Raw genomic sequence first — 21,873 nt, 5'->3', positions numbered from 1 at the left:
CCTGGTGGGCTGCCATCTATGGGGTGGCACAGAGTCGGACATGACTGAAGCAACTTAGCAGCAGCAGCAGCAGCAGCAGTCTGTTTTATTTTGTGGATTCCACATATAAGTGGTAACGTACAGTACTTGTCTTTCTCTATCTGACTTATTTCACCAAGCACCATACCTTCCAGGTCCATCCATGCCACTGCAGATGGCAAAATCTCTTTTTATGGCTGACTAGGATATGGTAGTTTTTGATACGCCAGCCTTCCCCCATCAATCTGCCTTAGTTACAGTTGAAGGTTGATCGTTACAGAATGGATACAATTTAATGAGTATTATTGCTAGGTTATAAAATACTTCAGTTTATATTTAGCTGAACCCTTTTCCTATCCATGAAATCTATGAATACTCTTTTTTAAAGTCACATTATTTGAATAAATATTAATAAGATTTTTTGAAATACTGATTCAAAAATTTTTCTTTTGTCAATGCTACATTCAGTTTATGTAGACATTTGGAAAATCCAGTTATATCCTGGGTAAGATGGTGAGTTATTGTCTTTTGATCAGGACTTTATCTGCTATAGTGAACAAATTCAAATATTCTGGAAGAGAAAGGAAGGAGTGATTGCAGTCTTGCTGACTGTCTTAGCTGAGAGAACAGAATTCCACCCTCTGTGGGCTTTTGATGAGCACGGCAGTTACCAAAGAGAGAAAGCCACTTATTGTTTTTGTACCAGTAAAAGTTGCATGACACACAACATTTCTTAAAATATACAAGTCAAGACTTTTGTACGCTTCCTCTGCCCAAGCTGTGTTTGCAGGGCCATTCACAGAATAGATTACACAGGGCTTCTTGATTTTTCTGAAAATGCAAGTAAAATGTCAGTTAGGTGGAATTTGTGCTTGTTTTAGATTTGTTGAAAAATGTTCATAGAAGAAAGTATGAGAAACTTATCATTTAAAAAGTAGGGGAGAGGAAGAATAATGCTAGGTACACATACTTTCCCCAAGCATTTTTTGGACTGCACTATGAAAAGAAGGTTTGTGACTTTATTCTTGTGTTTTTTGCCTCCAACAATCTCATTAGAAATAGCTTTGTGTTAGGATGCTGTCAAGTTTATGGTGGCAGATGCAAGTTTTTCAAAATGTGAATTTTATCATGGGTAACAAAAGCTATCCTTTTCCCAAAATGATGGACTCATTTCATTGACTCTCAGGAAACTATCTGCCAATAGATAAGGCTCCAAAATCATAGTTTGTCTGCCAGTTGTTCTTTCATATAAAAATGCTTTTCTACTAGAGAGGGGAGAAAAAGGCTCATTCATCTTGCAATCCAGTTATATAAGAGAACTATGTGTTTTACTATGCATGATAGCTCAGTTGGTAAAGGATCTGCCTGCAATGTAGGAGATCCCGGTTCGATTCTTGGGTCTGAAGGGATAGGCTACCCGCTGGAGAAGGGATAGGCTACTCACTCCAGTATGCTTGGGCTTCCCTTGTGGCTCAGCTGGTAAAGAATCTGCCTGCAATGCTGGAGACCTGGGTTCGATCCCTGGGTTGGGAAGATCCCCTGGAGAGGGGAAAGGCTACCCCCTCCAGTTTTCTGGCCTGGAGAACAAAGAGTTGGACATGGTTGAGTGACTTTCATTTCCACTTTCAGAGAAGTGTTTTATGTATACTTTCTATTTGATCTGATTGTTAAAAAACTATGCACATAAAGATCAAAATTCAATAAAATTAATACTTCTTACTGCAATATCAAGGATACTGAAAATAGCTTTTTTTATTGAGATACAATTGATTATATTTGTTTCAGATGTATCACATAATTATAATATGTTGCAAAATGGTGACCATAATAAATCTAGTTAAACTCTTCAGCACATATAGTTACAGTTTTTTTTCTTGTGATGAGAACTTTTAAGATCTCCTCTCTTAACAACTTCAATTGTACAATACAGTATTATGAACTACAGTCATAGTCACCATGCTATGTATTACATCCCGTGACATGTATCTTATAAGTGGAAATGTATACCTTTTCATCCCCTTCACCCATTTTGCCCACCTCATCCCCCCACCAATGGGAATTACCAATCTGTTCTCTATCTATGAGTTCAATTTTTTAAAAAAAGATTCCACATATAACAACAAGGTCCTATTATAGAGCACAGGGAACAATATCCAATATATTGTAATAATCTATCATGGAAAAAGAACCTGAAAAAGTTGTATATGTGTAACTGGATCACTTTCTGTATATCAAAAATTAACACAAAATTGTGAATCAACTATTCTTCAATTTTAAAAAAATTCCTCGTATAAGTGAGATCATATGATATTTGTCTTTGTTAGACATATTTCCCTTAGTAAAATTCCTGCAAGGTTCATTCATGTTGTTGCAAATGGCAGGACTTCCTCGTAAATGATGCTGCAGTGAATCTGGGGGCATGTATCAGTGAATGTATCTTTTTGAGTTAGTATTAGGTTAGTTAGTATTGAGTTAGTTAGGTATTCATTTTCTCCAGGTAAATACCCAGAAATGGAATTGTTGGATCATATGGTAGGTCTATTTTAATTTTTTGAAGAACCTCTCTACAGATTTTCCATACTGGCTGCACTGAGTTACATTCCCACCAGCAGCGCACAAGTGTTCCCTTTCCCCCACGTATCTTTGCCAATGCTTGTTCTTTCTTGTCATTTTGATAGTAGCCATTCTGTCAGATGTGAAGTGATATATCATTCTGGTTTTGATTTGCATTTTCCTGGTGATTAGTGATGCTGAGCAATTTTTCATGTATTTGTTGTCCATCTATATGTCTTCTTTGGAAAAAAGTCTACTCAGATTCTTTGGCCATTAAAAAATTTTATTGTTTGTTTTTGCTAGAGTTGTATGGGTTCTTTATATATTTTTGATCAGATACATGATTTGTGAATATTTTCTCCCATTCCATTGGTTGCCTTTTCATTTTATTGATGGTTTCCTTTTACTGTGCAGCTTTTTATTATTTTATTTTATTTTTTTTTTACTTTACAATATTGTATTGCTTTTGCCATACATCAACATGCATCCACCACGGGTGTACACGTGTTCCCAATCCTGAACCCCCCTCCCAGCTCCCTCCCCATACCATCCCTCTGGGTCATCCCAGTGCACCAGCCCCAAGCTTCCTGTATCCTGCATCGAACCTGGACTGGCGATTCATTTCTTATATGATATTATACATGTTTCAATGCCATTCTCCCAAATCATCCTCCCTCCCTCTCCCACAGAGTCCAAAAGACTGTTCTATACATCTGTGTCTCTTTGGATGTGCAGCTTTTTAGTTTGATACAGTTCTACCTGTTGATTTTTGCTTTTGTTGCCTTTGTTTCTGATGTCAGAAAAAAAAAATTCACCAAGACTTTACTGCTTATGTTTTCTTCTAGGAGTTCTGTGTTTTCTTCTAGGAGTTTATGTTTTCAGGTCTAACGTTCAAGTCCTTAATTCACTTTGAATTGGTTTTGTGTGTGGTGTAAAATAGTGGTGCAGTTTCGTTCTTTGCAGGTGGCTGTACAGTCTTCCCAGCACCATTTATTGAAGAGACTATCCTCTCTCCATTGAATATTCTTGGTGCTTTGTGGTAAATTAATTGACTGTATATATATGGGTTATTTCTGCACTGTCTGTTCTGTTTTATGGGTCTGTGTGTCTGTTTTGATGCCAGTACCATGTTGTTTCAATTACTGTGACTTTGTGACTTTGTAGTAGTTTGAAACCAGTTAGCATGATGCCTTCTGCTTTATTCTTCTTTCTCAAGGTGCTTTGGCTATTTGAAGTCTTTTGTGATTTCATATAAATGTGAGGATTGTTCATTCTATCTCTTTGAAAATGCCATTGGAATCTTGATAGGGATCATATTGAATCTGTAGGTAGCTTTGGGTAGTACGATCATTTTAACAGTATTAATTCTTCTAATCCAGGAGCACGGAATGTTTTTCCCTTTATTTATGAGGACTTGCTTTGCAATTAAAATTCTGTATAGTCATGAACAAGTTCTTTTCGGTAAAATGTAAACAGTGTGATTGTTCTAGGACACTGTCAGGAAAAATGAAGAAGTTCTATGTGTCTAATCTGTAGATGGAGCCTACAGGCATAGCTTGGGGGAGTAGCTCTGGAGTAACTTTACTTAATACATCACACCTCTTAAAACCTGTAAGTAAAGCTACTCTAGACCTACTGGAGTAGGCAGATTTATTTGTTTCTGGTTGTTTGTATGTAAATCTAAGTAAGTTAAGCACTGCATTTTCATATTTTGATTTCTAAAACAAAACTAGCAGTCAAGGGAGGAAGAACAGAAGGGTAGACAAGAGACTTATTAGATAGGATAAATGATATGTAAATTATTATAATTTTGAGAAAATATTTATAAAATTATAACAAATAAATAATGGGAGAATGAGGAAAGAAAGAATAGTACAGGTAAAATTAAAACAGGATATATATTACAGAAGTGAATGAAAAATTCATTAGTTGAAATGCAGGGCTAATATTTTATATGTCTTATAATTATTTTTTGTCATTTAAAAAGAGTCTAGTAAAGCATGTTGTTAGTCTACAGATATCTGAGAACTCAAATGCAGCTTTTTTTCTCTTCCAGTAATTGTTACTCTTGAACACTGTTTGTACTAATAAACCTATGCACTGCCATTTCTGGTCACAGCTTGGGGTAGGAGCCAGGGGCTCAGGTGATCTGGTGTAGAAACATGATTCTATCCCTCATTCACTGTGTATCCTTGGGCAATTTACTTACCTTTCTGTGCCTTACTTTTCTTATTTGTACTTACCTCTTTTTGTACTTCTAAATATTTATTGTGGGGCTAATGTGTCACAGGATCCACTGCTTAGAAATGCAGTTATGCTGAATATCAGAGTGCTGCTGCTGCTGCTAAGTCGCTTCAGTCGTGTCCGACTCTGTGCGACCCCATAGACAGCAGCCCACCAGGCTCCGCCATCCCTGGGATTCTCCAGGCAAAACATGGAGTAGGTTGCCATTTCCTTCTCTAATTCTCAAGTGAAAAGTGAAAGTGAAGTCGCTCAGTCGTGTCCAACTCTTAGTGACCCCATGGACTGCAGCCTACCAGGCTCCTCCGTCCATGGGATTTTCCAAGCAAGAGTACTGGAGTGGGGTGCCATTGCCTTCTCCAGAATATCAGAGTACCTGTATGCATTTGAGAAAAATTATAGCCATTGTACTTCAAAGGGTTCATCAATCCATCAAACGTTTCTGGGGCCCTGTTCATATGTTAGCACTGTTCTTGGTGTTCAGGATACCCCAGAGAGCAGAATCCTTGCCCTCACTGAGCTCACCTTCAGGAGATGTGGGGAGCAAGTAGGGCTTAAGACATATATAATTGTGTAGCAAAATATTAATGCAAATTATGTTGTCTTCACAGTCAGATATAATTACCTGTGCTCAAGAAGTGGAAATGATGATAAAGCAGTTAGAAGCCCAGCTGGAACAATTAAAATTGACTGTAAAGTCAAAGACAGCTGTCCCAACATCACAAGTCTTTGTAAGCATTTGTCATCAGCTTTGAAACTTGTTTAAGGGTGAAGGAACTTTGAAGTCCCATAAAATTGGATCAAAAGTAATTTTAATTGTATTTAATATGGAAAATATGATATTAGTTTTATACGAGTTGATCCTGTTCTTTTTGCTTATTTTGTAGTTAATAATCATAGAACTCAGTTGTTGTAAGTTGAATGAGAGGATTCTCTTAGTAGGCAATTGCTACCAAAGTACGTGATACCAGTATTGTCTGTCAGTTCACTTGCTCAGTCATGTCCAACTCCCTGTGATCCCATGGACTGAAGCATGCTAGGCTTCCCTGTCCATCACTAACTCCCAGAGCTTGCTCAAACTTCTGTCCAACGAGTTGCTGATGCCATCCAACCATCTCATCCTCTGTCGTCCCCATTTCTCCTGATTCAATCTTTCCCAGCATCAGCGATCTTTCCCTGATTCAACTGACTCTTTCACAATGAGTCAGTTCTTCATATCAGGTGGCAAAAATATTGGAGTCTCAGCTTCAGCATCAGTCCTTCCAATAAATATTCAGGGCTGATTTCCTTTAGGACTGACTGGTTTGATATCCTTACAGTCCAAGGGATTCTCAAGAGTCTTCTCCAACACCACAGTTTAAAAGCATCAATTCTTCGGTGCTTAGCTTTCTTATGGTCCAACTCTCACATCCATACATGACTCTACTGGGAAAAACCATAGCTTTGACTAGAGAGACCTTTGTTGGCAAAGTAATGTCTTTGCTTTTGTTGGTCATAGCTTTTCTTGGCTTTTAATTTAATGGCTGCAGTCACCATCTGCATTTTTTTTGAATGCTCCAAAAAATAAAGTCTGTCACTGTTTCTACTGTTTCCCCACCTATTTTCCATGAAGTGATGGAACTGGATGCCATCATCTTCGATTTTGAGTGCTGAGTGTTAAGCCAAGTTTTTCACTCTCCTCTTTCACTTTCATCAAGAGGCTCTTTAGTTCTTTGCTTTCAGCCATAAGTGTGGTATCATCTGTGTATCTGAGATTGACATTTCTCCCGGCAGTCTTGATTCCACCTTGTGCTTCATCCAGCCCGAAATTTTGCATGATGTACTCTGCATATAAGTTAAATAAGCAGGATGACAATATACAGCTTTGATATGCTCATTTTCCCAATTTGGAACCAGTCTGTTGTTCCATATCCAGTTCTAACTGTTGCTTCTTGACCTGCATACAGATTTCTCAGGAGGCAGGTTAGGTGGTCTGGTATTCCCATCTCTTGAAGAATTTCCACAATTTGTTGTGATCCACATAGTCAAAGGCTTTGGCATAGTCAAAAAACAGAAGTAGATGTTTTTCTGGAACTCTCTTGCTTTTTTGACGATCCAACAGATGTTGGCAATTTGATCTCTGGTTCCTCTGCCTTTTCTAAAACCAGCTTGAACATCTGGAAGTTCACGGTTCATGTACTGTTGAATCCTGGCTTGAAGAATTTTGAGCATTACTTTGCTATCATGTGAGAGGAGTGCAGTTATGCAGTAGTTTGAACATTCTTTGGCATCGCCTTTCTTTGGGGTTGATAAACTGACTTTTTCCAGTCTTGTGGCCACTGCTGAGTTTTCCAAATTTGCTGGCATATTGAGTGCAGCATTTTTACAGCATCAGCTTTTAGGATTTGAAATAGCTCAACTGGAATTCCATCATCTCCACTAGCTTTGTTTGTAGTGATGCTTCCTAAGGCCCACTTGACTTCGGATTCCAGGATGTCTGGCTCTAGGTGAGTGGTCACACCATCATGGTTATCTGGGCTATGAAGATCTTTTTTGTATGGTTCTTCTGTGTTTTCTCGCCACCTCTTCTTAATATCTTCTGCTTCTGTTAAGTCCATACCATTGCTGTCCTTTATTGTGCCCATCCTTGAATGAAATATTCCCTTGGTATCTCTAATTTTCTTGAAGAGATCTCTAGTCTTTCCCATTGTATTGTTTTTCTCTATTTCTTTGCACTGATCACTGAAGAAGGCTTTCTTATCTCTTCTTGCTATTCTTTGGAACTCTGCATTCAAATGGGTATATCTTTCCTTTTCTCCTTTGCCTTTTGCTTCTCTTTCTCTTCTCTACTATTTGTAAGGCCTCCTCAGACAACCATTTTGCCTTTTTGCATTTCTTTTTCTTTGGGGTGGTCTTGATCACCACCTCCTGTACAATGTCACGAACCTCTATCCATAGTTCTTCAGGCACTCTATCAGATCTAATCCCTGGAATCTGTTTGTCACTTCTACTGTATAATCATAAGGGTTTTGATTTAGGTTATACCTGAATGGTCTAGTGGTTTTCCCTACTTTCTTCAATTTAAGTCTTTATTTTGCAATAAGGAGTTCATGATATGAGCCACAGTCAGCTGCTGGTCTTGTTTTCACTGACTGTATAGAGCTTCTCCATCTTTGGATGCAAAGAATATAATCAATCTGATTTTGGTGTTGATCATCTGGTGATGTCCATGCGTAGAGTCTTCTCTTGTGTTGTTGGAAGAGGGTGTTTGCTATGACCCGTGCATTCTCTCAGCAAAACTCTATAAGCCTTTGCCCTGATTCATTCTGTCCTCCAAGGCCAAATTTGCCTGTTACTCCAGGTGTTTCTTGACTTCCTACTTTTGCATTCCAGTCCCCTATAATGAAAAGGGTGTCTCTTTGGGTGTTAGTTGTAGAACTAACTTCAACTTCAGCTTATTCAGCATTACTGGTTGGTTCATAGACTTGGATTATTGTGATATTGAATGGTTTGCCTTGGAAATGAACAGAGATGATTCTGTTATTTTTGGAATTGCACCCAAGAACTGAATTTTGGACTCTTGTTGACTATGAGGGCTACTCCATTTCTTCTAAGGGATTCTTTCCCACAGTAGTAGATATAATTATGTGAGTTAAGTTTGCCCATCCCAGTCCATTTTAGTTCACTGATTCCTAAAATATCAATGTTCATTCTTGCCACCTCCTGTTTGATCACTTCCAGTTTGCCTTGATTCATGGACCTAACATTCCAGGTTCCTAAGCAATATTGCTCTTTACAGCATCGGAATTTACTTCCATCACCAGTTACATCCACAACTGGGTATTGTTTTGCTTTGGCTCCGTCTCTTCATTCTTTCTGGAGTTATTTCTCCACTCTTTTCCAGTAGCATATTGGGCACCTACCAACCTGAGAAGTTCATCTTTCAGTGTCATATCTTTTTGCCTTTTCATGCTGTTTATGGGGTTCTCAAGGCAAGGATACAGAAGTGGTTTGCCATTCCCTTCTCCGGTGGACCACATTTTGTCAGAACTCTTCACCATGACCCGTCTGTCTTCGTTGGCCCTACGCGGCATGGCTCATAGCTTCACTGAGTTAGGTAAGGCTGTGGTCCATAGTATTGTCTGTGGCAACAGAAATAATCCATAGTGCAGTGTTGAAAGCATGTTTACAGTAGCTAGTTAGAAATTGCCTCCAGCAAAGAGGTGATATAACTTGTGACCTTTCTGAAAAGATAGATAAAATCACTTTGTTTACAAGACCTGCATGTATTCCGAATTTCTGATTATCTGCATCACCTTTTTAGGTAAATCTGGGAGCGATCACTGGGTTGGGAAGATCCCCTGGAGGAAGCCATGGTAAACCACTCCAGTGTTCTTGCCTAAGGAATCCCCATGGACAGAGGAGCCTGGAGGGCTACAGTCCATGGTGTCACAAAGAGTCAGACATGAGTGAGCAATTAAGCACAGGGAGCCCCAAAGATATACAATATGCATTTACAATATTTTATGGAGCATTTTGAGTTTCTGATAATTTTCTGTAATCATTCTCAATATTTGATTTTAAAAACCAAGGAACAAAAGCCTAAGTTATTTCACTTATAAGTAGGGCCTGATTAATTTTTTGTTATATGAATATGAAAAAGAAATATTTTATCTCACTAACACAAAATCTCTAACTTACAGCTTACAAGAAAATGCCCCAAGATGTATCCCTGACTTTCCAAGTTCTTTTGAATCATAATTGAGCCAGATAAATCTAATTATAATGAGTCATATTTAGCTATTTTTTTAAAAAAAGATTTTTTTCCTCTAGACCTTTTGAAGTGAAGTGTCCGTGAATGTTTCTTACATGATCATATGTCTTTGGTTCTTTTGAATAAACTAACTTTCTAACAATTATACCAAAATAATATACTTTGAAATACAAGTTTATTTTCTTGTAATTTGTGAGTCCAATTTCTACTGATTCTATTGTCTAACTTCATGAGACTTTCACTTGTCTTACAAGAGAATTAATCTCTTTATCACAACAGAAATTTGTACTAATTTTTAAGAGTGATTTATAATTTTATTAAACAGTGACATTTTGAACATTTTTGTCTCTTCTGCAGCCCATCTTCATTGCCCTTTCCAACCTGTGGACTAGCTTTCAAGATGAAACTGTCTTGATTAGCATCCTTAGTAATTTAACTACTCATCTTGAGCCATTCCTGGGGGCTCATGACCTGTTCTTTCCTGAGAAAGTGATGCAAGTTCTTCTTGATGGAGTGACTGTGAAAACTGACGTGTGTAGAATAAAAGAGCACATAGGTAATAGAAATCATCTATTATTTCCTCTTCCTGTTAAAATTACCTCTAGAATAAAGTCACTCTTTTGTTTTAAAATTTTCAGCTTTTATCTTTCTGATAAAGTTTTGAATATCTTTCTTGATTATAAGACTACTAACGTTCATTATAGAAAATGTAGAAAACTGTGAATATATAAACTGAAGAGTCTGCTATCCAGCAATAACCACTGGACCATAAAGAAGGCTGTTGCTGAAGAATTAATGCTTTCTAACTGTGGTGTTGGAGAAGACTCTTGAGAGTCCCTTGGACTGCAAGGAGATTCAACCAGTCCATCCTAAAGGAAAGCAGTCCTGAATATTCACTGGAAGGACTGATGCTGAAGCTGAAGCTCCAATACTTTGGTCACCTGATGTGAAGAACTGATTCACTGGAAAAGCCCCTCATGCTGAGAAAGATTGAAGGCAAAAGGAGAAGAGGGCAGTAGAGGATGAGATGGTTAGATTTCATCACCAACTCAACGTACATAAATTTGAGCAAACTCCAGAAGATAGTGAAGGACGTGGAAGCCTGGCATGCTACAGTCCATGGGGTCACAAAGAGTCAGACACGACTTAGCGACTGAACAACAATAATCATTCCTGATGTTATTATTAGTGTTTTGGTTAAGAGTGATTTCATGTGCTCATGGGTTTCAGTTGTAATCTTAGTGATTTTGTTAATTGGTTTGTAGTAGAAAAGGATGTTAATCCTTGCTCTATTTGTGCAAACAAAGCTCCACTTTTTCAGAGTGCTTTTTGCCATATATCTACCCCAGATTCAGGTGGAAATTTATAAATCAATAAATGTTACTCCTGTACAATCGAGCTCATGTTACTCCTGTAAAATCGAGCTCATTTTAGACCCTTTAAGAGATGCACTGATTCTTATATAAAGGCTGTCTTTACCAATAAACTTCTTTTTATATTTGTAGCCCCTTCTATAATTTGAGTTAAATACAACTCAAAATTCATAAGAAATGTCAAAATAGAGTTTGGGAATTGAATTGTTGCCTAAAATGGAAAGTTTTTTGAGAAAATGAAATTAAATAGTTTACTCTTTAAATTTCCTTTTCAAATTCTATTTTTTTGAAAGTGAAAAATAAAATATAGTGGTAACACTCACTCTTAAACTGCTAGAATATGTAAAACCTGAACACTAAATCAGAAAGACTTTAAAACATCCTCCCAGTTAAAGTTTTTCCTACTCATGTCATTTTGTTGAAACAGCATATCTATGCAAATACTAAATGAAATTGAAAAGTTAAAGGCACTTCAGCAGTAGATATTAAATTCAACCATATTGGCAAGATGTGTCATCTCCTACTATGAATCAGAATTGTTTATGCACTAGAACACAATTTATCAAGTCACTGCTCCAGTGAATTGGGAGACCCAGTGTTCTTCTAAAAAAATTTATACTTGCCACATCTCATCACTGTTTGAAGCTTTCAGGCACATCAGGAAAGAAGAGGGAAGAAGGTTTGTTTTTTCTGAAGTATGCATTTACTTCCAGCTGTAGCCACAGGGTCGTTTATAGTGTCTACTGTTTGCATACAGAGCCAGAAACAGAAGTGAAGGTAGCACTGCAAAAGCAAGATGCTCAGGCATCAGTGCTTTGTAAAGGCTCTTTTTTATTTGTGTAAAAAAAAAGTAGCAACATGAAGAAGACTTTTTATAAGTGTGAAGAACAAAAATTGCACTCCTTGTATCAAAATTAAGTTACTGAAAAATGTTTTTGTGACTCTTTCTGCTCATTCTCAACCATTTCAAGAAGGGACGGTCCTAGTATATAAGCATCGTATTCAAAGTATTTTGTCACCTCGCATATTATGTTACTAAGAGCTATGCTGTTAGTTAATTTATTTCTGTTTTAGTCACATAGCAGCCAGTCTCTTCTGCTCATTTACGCAATGAATAAGGTTTCTCTTGTACTCCTCTTTCATTTTAGAAGATAAAGTAAATGTGGCAGATTTCAAAAAACTGGAGTGGCTTTTCCCAGAAACAACAGCCAATTTTGATAAATTATTGATTCAGTATCGGGGATTTTGTGCTTACACTTTTGCTACAACAGATGGTCTTCTCCTTCCAGGTACGTCATTGGAAATAATACTGTTCTCCCTTCTCGAATTTTTTTTTATTTAAATGAAATGTGCTTATTGTCACTCATTCACTTTGTAAAACTTTATGGAATCTAATGTTGAACTAAGAAAGGAGCTACAAATGTGATCCAAATGAAGTATTTATCTCTGAAGCGCTTGCAGTATAACCTGATAAACTGACATAAATAAGTTACAATGCAAGTGATAAGTGATGGAATGTATATCATGAAATATAAGTGCTGCAGTGTCATAAGAGGGGATGACTCATATGTCAGTGAAGGATTCTAGAAACATTATATGGCATTCCTAAAATATGTCATTTTCCAAAGTGATTACTTGAAAGAGCAACACTAGTGTGACCGATATGTTTATTAAAAAATATTCTTTGTCACTTTATGGCTCTATTCCATTAACATAGATCAGTATTTCTGTATAAGTCAGATCCCACTAAAGAAATGGCCAGTATTTTATCAAGTCAAATTCCCCTATGAGGTATATATATATTACTGGAGCTTCTCCAAAACAAAGTAAATCAGAAATTGAGAGGAAAATAAATTATTATTCAAAAACTGCCATGTGAATTAGAAATAGAATCATTACAAAGAATTATTGGGATTGTATATATGCAGGGTAGAGAACATACACTTTGACTCGTTTTTTTATGGTAGTAGATTTTTTTATTATGGGAGTAATAAAAGGTTTACCTTGGGGAACTGAGAGAATAGTATTCTGAGGTCCCATGAGGGTCACTGATAGTGGAGAGAAACCAAACAAGAGCCATGAAGTAATGAAAAGCAATGGAATGGAGGTGGTTTCTTTCTTCTCTGTTCTGTTTTTTCCTTCCCTTTCCTCCCCTCTCCCCAATTTCTCTCTCTCTCTCTGTTCACAAATACAAAAGGAAGGGAGTCATGAGATAGACAAACAGAGAGAAACATGGATGCAGAGTGAAGAGAGCAGTACCACCATGTGGCTGGAAAAGCTATGGATGGAGGAGCCTGGTAGGCTACAGTCCGTGGGGTTGCAAAGAGTCGGACACGACTGAGCAACTTCACTTTCACTTTTCATTTTCATGCATTGGCGAAGGAAATGGCAACCCACTCCAGTGTTCTTGCCTGGAGAATCCCAGGGACGGCGGAGCCTGGTGGGCTGCCGTCTAGGGGTTGCACAGAGTCGGACACAACTGAAGCGACTTAGCAGTAGCAGCACTTGGAGAGCCTGGTTTCTAGTCCCCATTGTCTGTTAGTAAACAGGGTAATTTTGAGCAAATCTTGTGCTTTGGACCTCAGTTTCCAGGTCCAGAAAAGGAGAAGGACCAATTAGGAAATCTCTTTGGTCCCTTCCAGCTCCCATCAACTATGATTCTAAGAAAGGGGGAGAATGAGAAAAGTAGACAGACTTGTGGGGCTTTGGGTTTTAGCATCCTTTCTGAATCAGCTAGTCTGGAGACTTTATTTCTGCTTATTCCGTTGCTTCTACGTCTACACTGTTCTCTGGGCAGTAGCCACCTACGCTGCCTGGGAGGAATGCTCTAGGAGTCTCTCCTTCCTCAAGACTGCAGATCACAGGGCTTGAGTCCCCAGGTGATGCTGGGGCTTACCTGACAGAGTCCTTTCAGATGACATCGTTGACTTTATTGTCTGCCCCTTCTTCCCTTGCACACTGCTCCAGCCCCACTGGCCTTCTTGCTATTCCCAAACATTCCAAGTCCATTTTTCACCTCAGAGCTTTTGCACTGACTATTCCCTCTACTTGGACCACTTTCCCCCTCACCCCCACATAGCTACATACCTTGCTCCCTCATCTTATTCAGCCTTCTCTGTTCACCCACTTTAAAATATCAATCCCAACCTCCTTCCTTTGGCTGTTTAAACTGCTTTACTTTAATCTGTTTACTTATTTGTTTTCTGTAGCACTGATCACTCTCTGGCCTATGCTATATTTATTGATTTGTTTTCACTGTATTCTCAGTGCCAAGAACAGGGTCAATAAATATTTGTTGAATAAGTGAAAGAATGAATAATAAGAGTGTTACTGTTTCCTATATAATTCCCACAAACTGTGGATACTTATAACCCATATTTTATGTAGTATCTTTTCATAGTGGGAAATACTTCCTAACATGCAAATGTGCATTTTGGGAAAAATGTCTCATTTTTGTAGTTCTTACCAAATTATTTTTAAAACAATGCTTCTAGTAGTTGGTTTGGTTTAAGGAGATTTGAAAAACCTGCTAGATGACTAAGTGGCTTCCCATAGAAGATTTTTAAGCAACTTATATCTGGATAGTGAACTATGTTTAGATAAAATCATAATTTAAAGCTTAACAATATGGTACTTCCCTAGCAGTCCAGTGGTTAAGACTCCACGCTTCCAATGCAGGAGGCATAGTTTCAATCTCTAGTCAGGGAACGAAGATCCTGTATGTGGCACGGTGTGGCCCCTCCCCCCCAAATTAAAAATATAAAATAAATTTCTTTTGAATTTTACATAAATATAATTTAACAAAATGTGTAACTTAAAACTGCTAGTTGTAACATTTCAGCTAAATAAAGACATGTGATGTATTAAAAATGGAGTATGAGGGAAGGGTTCTATGAGCGTATTATAAACATAGAATCACTGAGTATTTCCTATCTAATTTAGTTCCTTTTCTTAATTTTCAGGAAATCCATCAATTGGAATTTTGAAATATAAAGATAAGTATTATACTTTCAATACCAGAGATGCTGCATATTCGTTTGCAGAAAATCCTGAAAATTACATTGATATAATTAGAGAAAAAGCCAAAAGAAATGCAGAATTGATTCAGCTACTGGAACTTCATCAACAGTTTGAAAGCCTTATTCAGTATTCTCAGGTAAGCAGGGTTGGCATTTTAAGAATTTATGACATTTAAAAATGTAGTTGATAAAAAAGTTACATTTTGTTGTAGAATGCTTCCCAAGTCCAGGCAGGAGACATGGTCAGATGAGGGCCTTTACAGGTTATCTGAAAGGCATTCACATCCAAAGATGGAAACTAAGGAAATCCACAAAAAGTAAATGAAAACAAGATAAGGAGTCAAACTGATGAATTGGACTGGAAAAAATCTGGAAGGACAAGACTGCTGCTGCTGCTGCTAAGTCGCTTCAGTCATGTCTGACTCTGTGCGACCCCATAGACGGCAGCCCATCAGGCTCCCCCGTCCCTGGGATTCTCCAGGCAAGAACACTGGAGTGGGTTGCTATTTCCTTCTCCAGTATGTGAAAGTGAAAAGTGAAAGTGAAGTCGCTCAGTTGTGTCTGACTTTTAGCGACCCCACGAACTGCAGCCTACCAGGCTCCTCCGTCCATGGGATTTTCCAGGCAAGCGTACTGGAGTGGGGTGCCAATTGAGATAAATCATTGAAACTACAGTATTTCCTTGTCTAAAACTGAAGGAGCTCAGTACAGGTAATACAGGTGATAACTCACGCTCAGAGGTGTGAAATCATTTAACAAGTTTAAATGGCAGTAGTCTGAAAGGCTGCAGAATGAATCTGAAGGTGTGTTTCTGTGTGAATTGGTGCCTATCCCCTAATACATTCAACAGACATTTCCTGAACTGCTTGCCATGTGCCAGGCATGATACTTGGCACAGTGAACAAAGCAGGTAACAATCCCTGCCTGCAGGAGTTCCCATTCTGCTGTTGTAGATCCTTGTTTTCTTCTTGCCTCTCATTTTCACTGTTCCAACTTTTAATTACTCTGTCATCCTCTCTGGTTTAATTTACCCCTTTTAAACTCACTAAAGTAAAATCCTGCAAGGCATTATTTATGAATGTTTTTTTTTAATATGTATCAACATTCTAATGATCAAGCAGGTGGGTTTGGGCTGGACTAACTGGGTTGGCAAGGACCCCAGCAGTAACTGGTAGGAGGAAGATGGGGCTGGTGACTGTGAGCACAGAGGGTGGTCTGAATGCTTGGGCAAGGAGACTGAGAACCGGCCAGGGATGACATGGCTGAAAGGGATCTGCTGTTGGCACTCTTGTTCTGACACGCCTCTGCCAGCCTGTTGATGTGACACTGCAGCTGTCCTTTTAAGGTAGCAGGAAGACAGGGAAAGACTAGACTCAGATAATCAGAAAGGTATGCTGAGTGTGGATATCTTTTCTATTAAAGGACAATTTCCTCCTACATTCCTGGTTTTCCCTTTCTGTGTATTTAATCCTTCACTAACCTTCACTACCCTTAGAAGTGAGTATTCCCTCTACATATTTCATATTATATTCATAATTTTTACTTGCCATTTACTTGTATTGATATAATATTGTTATCTTTCAGCATCTTTTTATCTACCTAATTATATCATAAGGTCATTTTGAAGGCAGAAATTATATCTTATGCTAAATAGTAGGCATTTAGTAAATCATCTGTTTCTTGATTTGGAGAAAGAAGTTAATCTATTTGCCCTCTCCTTCTCTAGGACTGGAGTTTCTTAAGCCTCTCTACCTGCTCCAGCAGCCTCATTTCCAGCATAATCATAACTTGTTTAGCCTGGAATTATTGAATACTCAATATTTTAATACTGTAGTGAGCTTCTGGGTGCTTTGGAAGAAAAATGAATCTATTTAACTAAAATGGATAATAATCTGCTGTGTATACATTGTTTAAGATATATTCTAAAGGTATTCTGATACCTTAAACAAACATGATTTATACCTAATACTTAATAGCTATTCTAAGCTTCAATCCATTTCCAATAAGGTATTCACTTATGCTTCAATTGTGAAAATTGGAGAGGAGCATTTGATTTGGGAATGAGTGATGTTATGTTTTCTCCTTTCAAAATATACCTCCTACATTAAGGAGGTATAAAATAAAATTGGGCACAAATCCACAATGCCCAGGAAATTAATTACATTTGGCTTACTTTAATTATGAGCTTTTATTTTTTTTTTCTTTGCTGATATTTACAAGTAAGTTTCATATTCTTCTTTTTCTAATGTTTTGTTAATTTTAGCTAAATATTTTAGTTATCTGTAAAATAATGTTTATTTTTTAGAAGTATTAATTATAAAACTCTACTTCTTTAGATGAAAGAGGTTGACAAACGTTATATAAAACCAATTACAAAATGTGAAACTGGCACTCAGACGGATACGCACTTGTTGCCACCAACAATTGTGAGATCATATGAGTGGAATGAATGGGAATTAAGAAGAAAAGCTATAAAATTGGTTTGTAACAATATTATCTTCTAAATTATTTATAGTTGGAGAATTTTGAAGAATTTTAATCTGTTATTCATAGAGTTGGTATGCTAAATTATTTACATGAAATAGTGAGTTGTACAGTTTTTTTTTGCTAAAATAAAAATAATTAGCATAATTTATAATTTTCTAGCTTTACAACATTATCTTCTAGTATTAAGCATATGTAGAAATATAAAAGCATGAAGCTGCTCTCAAATTTTATCAGTCAATAACTATAACAGTAATAGTTTCTATCCTTCTGTCTCTCTATTGATCTATATAATGGTTTTAATCTATTGTGCCAACCTATGGGGTGCTAGTATGTAAAGCCCTCCAGCTTCTTCTAATCATTTAAAGCATACTCTTCTCCTTTTTGGACTTTCTTGAGAAGCAGAATGCTACCTCTATTATATCATGGATACATTCGCCTCTTATTGTCAATGTGTTCCTTCCAGACACTTGACACGCCTGTCCTTCCGATTCTTAGTCATCTTAATCACAGCAGGTGCCTACCCTTGAGGGCTTCCCAGGTGATGCTGGTGCTAAAGAACCCGCCTGCCAATGCAGGAGACATAAGAGATGCAGGTTCAATCCCTGGGTCGGAACGATCCCCTGGAGGAGGGCATGGCAACCCACTTCAGTATTCTTGCCTGAAGAATCCCTTGGACAGAGGATCCTGGAGAGCTATAGTCCTTGGGGTTGCAAAGAGTTGGACATGACTGAAGTGACTTAGCACTCAGGCATGCACCTACCCTTGAAGTCTGTCTTTAAAACTTTCATCCTTACTGACTCAGTGGAATTCCCTCCACTCATCCTTTTTATAGCATCTTGTCATTTTAAACAGCAAATACAGTGTGAAGGAACAGACCTCTTTTATCTGTAGCCTTTTCTCAGTATATTTTATCCATCTCTTTAACTGAAATAAGGTATGGAAATAAACGAAGACTACTCATGTGAGAACAGAGGCTATTTATTTAAAGATTGCTGTATCCAAGGAGTCAGTCACCATCACTTGCATTGGGCAGGGACTCAGAGTAGGGGAGAGGAGTGAAAAAGTTTTATAGTGAAAAAGGGGGAGGCTTGGGTATTCCTCTGGAGGAAGTTGACAGGAAACTCAGTTCAGTTCAGTCCCTCAATCATGTCTGGCGCTTTGCGACCCCATGGACTGCAGCACACCAGGCTTCCCTGTCCATCATCAACTCCCAGAGCTTGCTCAAACTCATGTCCATCGAGTCGGTGATGCCATCCAACCATCTCATCCTCTGTCGTCCCCTTCTCTTCCTGCCTTCAATCTTTCCCAGCATCAGGGCTTTTTCCAATGAGTCAGATCTTTGCATCAGGTGGCCAAAGTTTCAGCTTCAGCATCAGTCCTTCCAATGAATATTCAGGACTGATTTCCTTTAGAATAGACTGGTTGGATCTTCTTGCAGTCCAAGGGACAGGAAACAAGAGGCAGACTAACTACATGCAGGCTAACTAGTAGCAGGGCATCTCATGTGATTGGCTTAGTGAACATTAGGCTTTCTCTGATTGGTTCAGAGTTGGAAGGGGAGGCAGCCAAAAAAAAATAGGGCTGTTCTGAGCTGATTGCTACAGCTACTGAGGTTGTGGTTTATCTTCTGAGACTGGTTGCTGCAGAGGTTGTAGGTTAGAGTTCTATTTCATATAAGGTCCAGCCTATGTCTGTTTGTATATTCAGTCTCTCTTGTCACTAACCATATCAATTCCCTTGTTATCCTCCCTGGTGGCAACTTTTTAGCCCCTGATTTCTCAAGATGAGAAAGCTTCAGCTTCCTGGTGTATCTTCCAATCATCGTCCCATTAGCATTCTCACCAGTTATTCTTTTGTAGTTCTTGAAGCTCCCATTCCCTGTATTCTTTTCTATTATCTACTATACTTGCACAAAGTCATCAGATGTGTACTGGGTAGCTTACATACCCTGCTGCTTTGTTCTTCAGGAACTAATAGTTTAGCAGGTGAACATTGATACATTTCTGTTAAGTGGTTTAACAGAAGTGAAATAAAAATTCTATCCCATTGACATAGGTGACTTATTAAGTTGACCTTGAGATACAGATAGGCAATGGAGAAGAGAGGAGTGATGGTTAGACAGACTGTGAGAAGTAAATGTTAGATCTGGGCTGGAAATTTTAAAAAGAGAATGGAGTGTTCAGTGGGGCGGAACTTTGTACTAACTGGACTCTCTCTTCTCATTCTTCAGCTTCATTCAGACCCCCACCTTAGACCAAATTACCCCTAGATTTGCAGCATGTTGAATGCCAGCTCCCCATATATTACCCAGAACAACTTGTTGATAAGACAAAACTGAGTATATGGCTTACAGTGGTGAGGGAAACCACCCCTTCAGCAGAGCTTTGCAGAGTCTTGGAGTGGGGAAGAGTAAGGTCAGGATTTATTGAGACTTCGAAATTTAGTTGAAGGTAGGTGTTTCAATGCCTGGGATCAATTGGGGGATGGGTTTGAGGCTTGAATTGGGTTGGGTAAAGATCATGAACAAGCAGTCCAGGATTGATGGAAATAAGCAGGTGAATCTGAAGGCAACTGATACAAAGAGTCCTAGGGTTTCTTCTCTGTGTTAATGTTTACTACTGAAGAGTTGATGCATCTTTCAGGATGCTGTATAATGAAGTCAAGTGATTTGCTTTGGCAAGAGACTCTCAGAATAGTAAAATTATGCTAATGAAGACATAGGAATAGTAAAGCCCTACTAATGTAGACAATAAGTTGTGGGCAGAAGTAGTTCTCCATCATCTGCAGTATCTCAAACTCTGAAATGTTTCCTCTAATTCTAGGTCTCTCCTTCTTAACTCACATGTTCTAATCCCTTCTGAGTTTTTTCCTGTGGCTTCACCACACCTTCAGTAAAACCCTTATTCTCCTTTATATAAACTCTTCTTTGCTTCCCAGCTAGAGTAATCTGTTTAACCTAATGTTTACTAGTAATCTGTAAAAGGAGTAAGCAAAATGTAGAATAATATAAAATGTTATCTGGAAACATCTGAACATTTCAAATTAAGTGTTGGGTGAAGCCCATTTAAGTAAGACAGTGGAAATCTTAAAATTTTTGTCTTTTAAACAAATAAACCAAGAATGGTGGGGAAAAAAAAATCCAAGTGGTATGACTCTCAAAGTATAATAATGAATTGAGCTCACTGTACATTTGAATCTGTACATTTTATCTTTAGGTTTTTATGTCCATTTTCATTAATCTATTTTCCTACTTCTCAGCAAAGGGTATTTATTTTCTAACATGCTCTAAATTGTCTAATATTTTAATGTTTTGTAGAAACATGCTGTGTTGTAGGACTAATTTCTTTGTGGATGGAGAGGAGGGGGAAAAAAAGGCAGATATTAGCTACTCAGTTCAGTTCAGTTCAGTTCAGTTGCTTAGTCGTGTCCAGCTTTTTGTGACCCCATGAATCGCAGCACGCCAGGCCTCCCTGTCCATCACCAACTCCCGGAGTTTACTCAAACTCATGTCCATTGAGTTGGTGATGCCATCCAGCCATCTCATCCTCTGTCGTCCCCTTCTCCTCCTGCCCCCAATCTCTCCCAGCATCAGAGTCTTTTCCAATGAGTCAACTCTTTGCATGAGGTGGCCAAAGTATTGGAGTTTCAGCTTTAGCATCAGTCCTTCCAGTGAACACCCAGGACTGACCTCCTTTAGAATGGATTGGTTGGATCTCCTTGCAGTCCAAGGGACTCTCAAGAGTCTTCTCCAATACCACAGTTCAAAAGCATCAATTCTTTGGCGCTCAGCTTTCTTCACAGTCCAACTCTCACATCCATACATGAGCACTGGAAAAACTTTGACTAGATGGACCTTTGTTGGCAACGTAATGTCTCTGCTTTTGAATATGCTATCTAGGTTGGTCATAACTTTCCTTTTGATAGCTATTACCTTAGAGTAAAAAGCAGATATTAACTAGTATCTTAGAGTATTTTATTTGTTCTTTAGAGGAATGTTCATTCCAGTGTAATTCTCTTTCTACTTAGGCCAATTTGCGTCGGAAAGTTACTCACTCGGTACAGACTGATCATAGTCACATGAGAAGAGAAAACTGTTCCCAGGTGTACCCTTCAAAGGATGTTGGTACGCAGTCCATGAGGGAGGGCAGCAGCCGAGTGCCCCGGCCGCAGATTTACATAGCTGGTCTCCGTGGGGGCCAAACTAAGACCACCTATGGAGTCAAGGTGAACTTAACTAGAGCGGTTGATGAAACCTAGTTAGAGACCGAGTTTTTAATATGGATACCACAACTTATGAACAGTGGCAAATATTTAGGAGTATGTTTGCATCTGTGAAAATTCACTGACTTTGGGGGGGCTGGTACATTCATTGGTGGTATGAATGTTTTTGGATTCTCATTTATATGCACTGTCAAACTCCTACAAAAAA

The 21,873-nt window shown here is 38.3% G+C and overlaps 1 protein-coding gene across 3 annotated transcripts in view; it reads left to right on the top strand.

Annotated features, from left to right (window-relative positions):
- The window catches only part of CFAP206 (cilia and flagella associated protein 206), a 35,815-nt gene extending 13,942 nt beyond the window's left edge, over positions 1–21,873 (top strand). For 2 of the 3 annotated variants that reach the window (XM_070377136.1, XM_014480500.2), the window contains exons 8-13: positions 5,424–5,543; positions 9,923–10,121; positions 12,087–12,227; positions 14,901–15,094; positions 17,294–17,437; positions 21,471–21,873. In XM_070377136.1, coding sequence (XP_070233237.1) covers positions 5,424–5,543; positions 9,923–10,121; positions 12,087–12,227; positions 14,901–15,094; positions 17,294–17,437; positions 21,471–21,701 — 1,029 coding nt within the window. In that variant the 3' untranslated portion in view covers positions 21,702–21,873. The remainder of the gene's footprint in view (positions 1–5,423; positions 5,544–9,922; positions 10,122–12,086; positions 12,228–14,900; positions 15,095–17,293; positions 17,438–21,470) is intronic. The other variant, XM_005902889.2, reaches the window with a different exon arrangement.

Source organism: Bos mutus, chromosome 9 (assembly GCF_027580195.1).
Source record: "Bos mutus isolate GX-2022 chromosome 9, NWIPB_WYAK_1.1, whole genome shotgun sequence".
Taxonomy (NCBI): domain Eukaryota; kingdom Metazoa; phylum Chordata; class Mammalia; order Artiodactyla; family Bovidae; genus Bos; species Bos mutus.
Note: the sequence above shows the minus strand (reverse complement) of the source record. Positions and strands in the feature narration are given on the sequence as shown.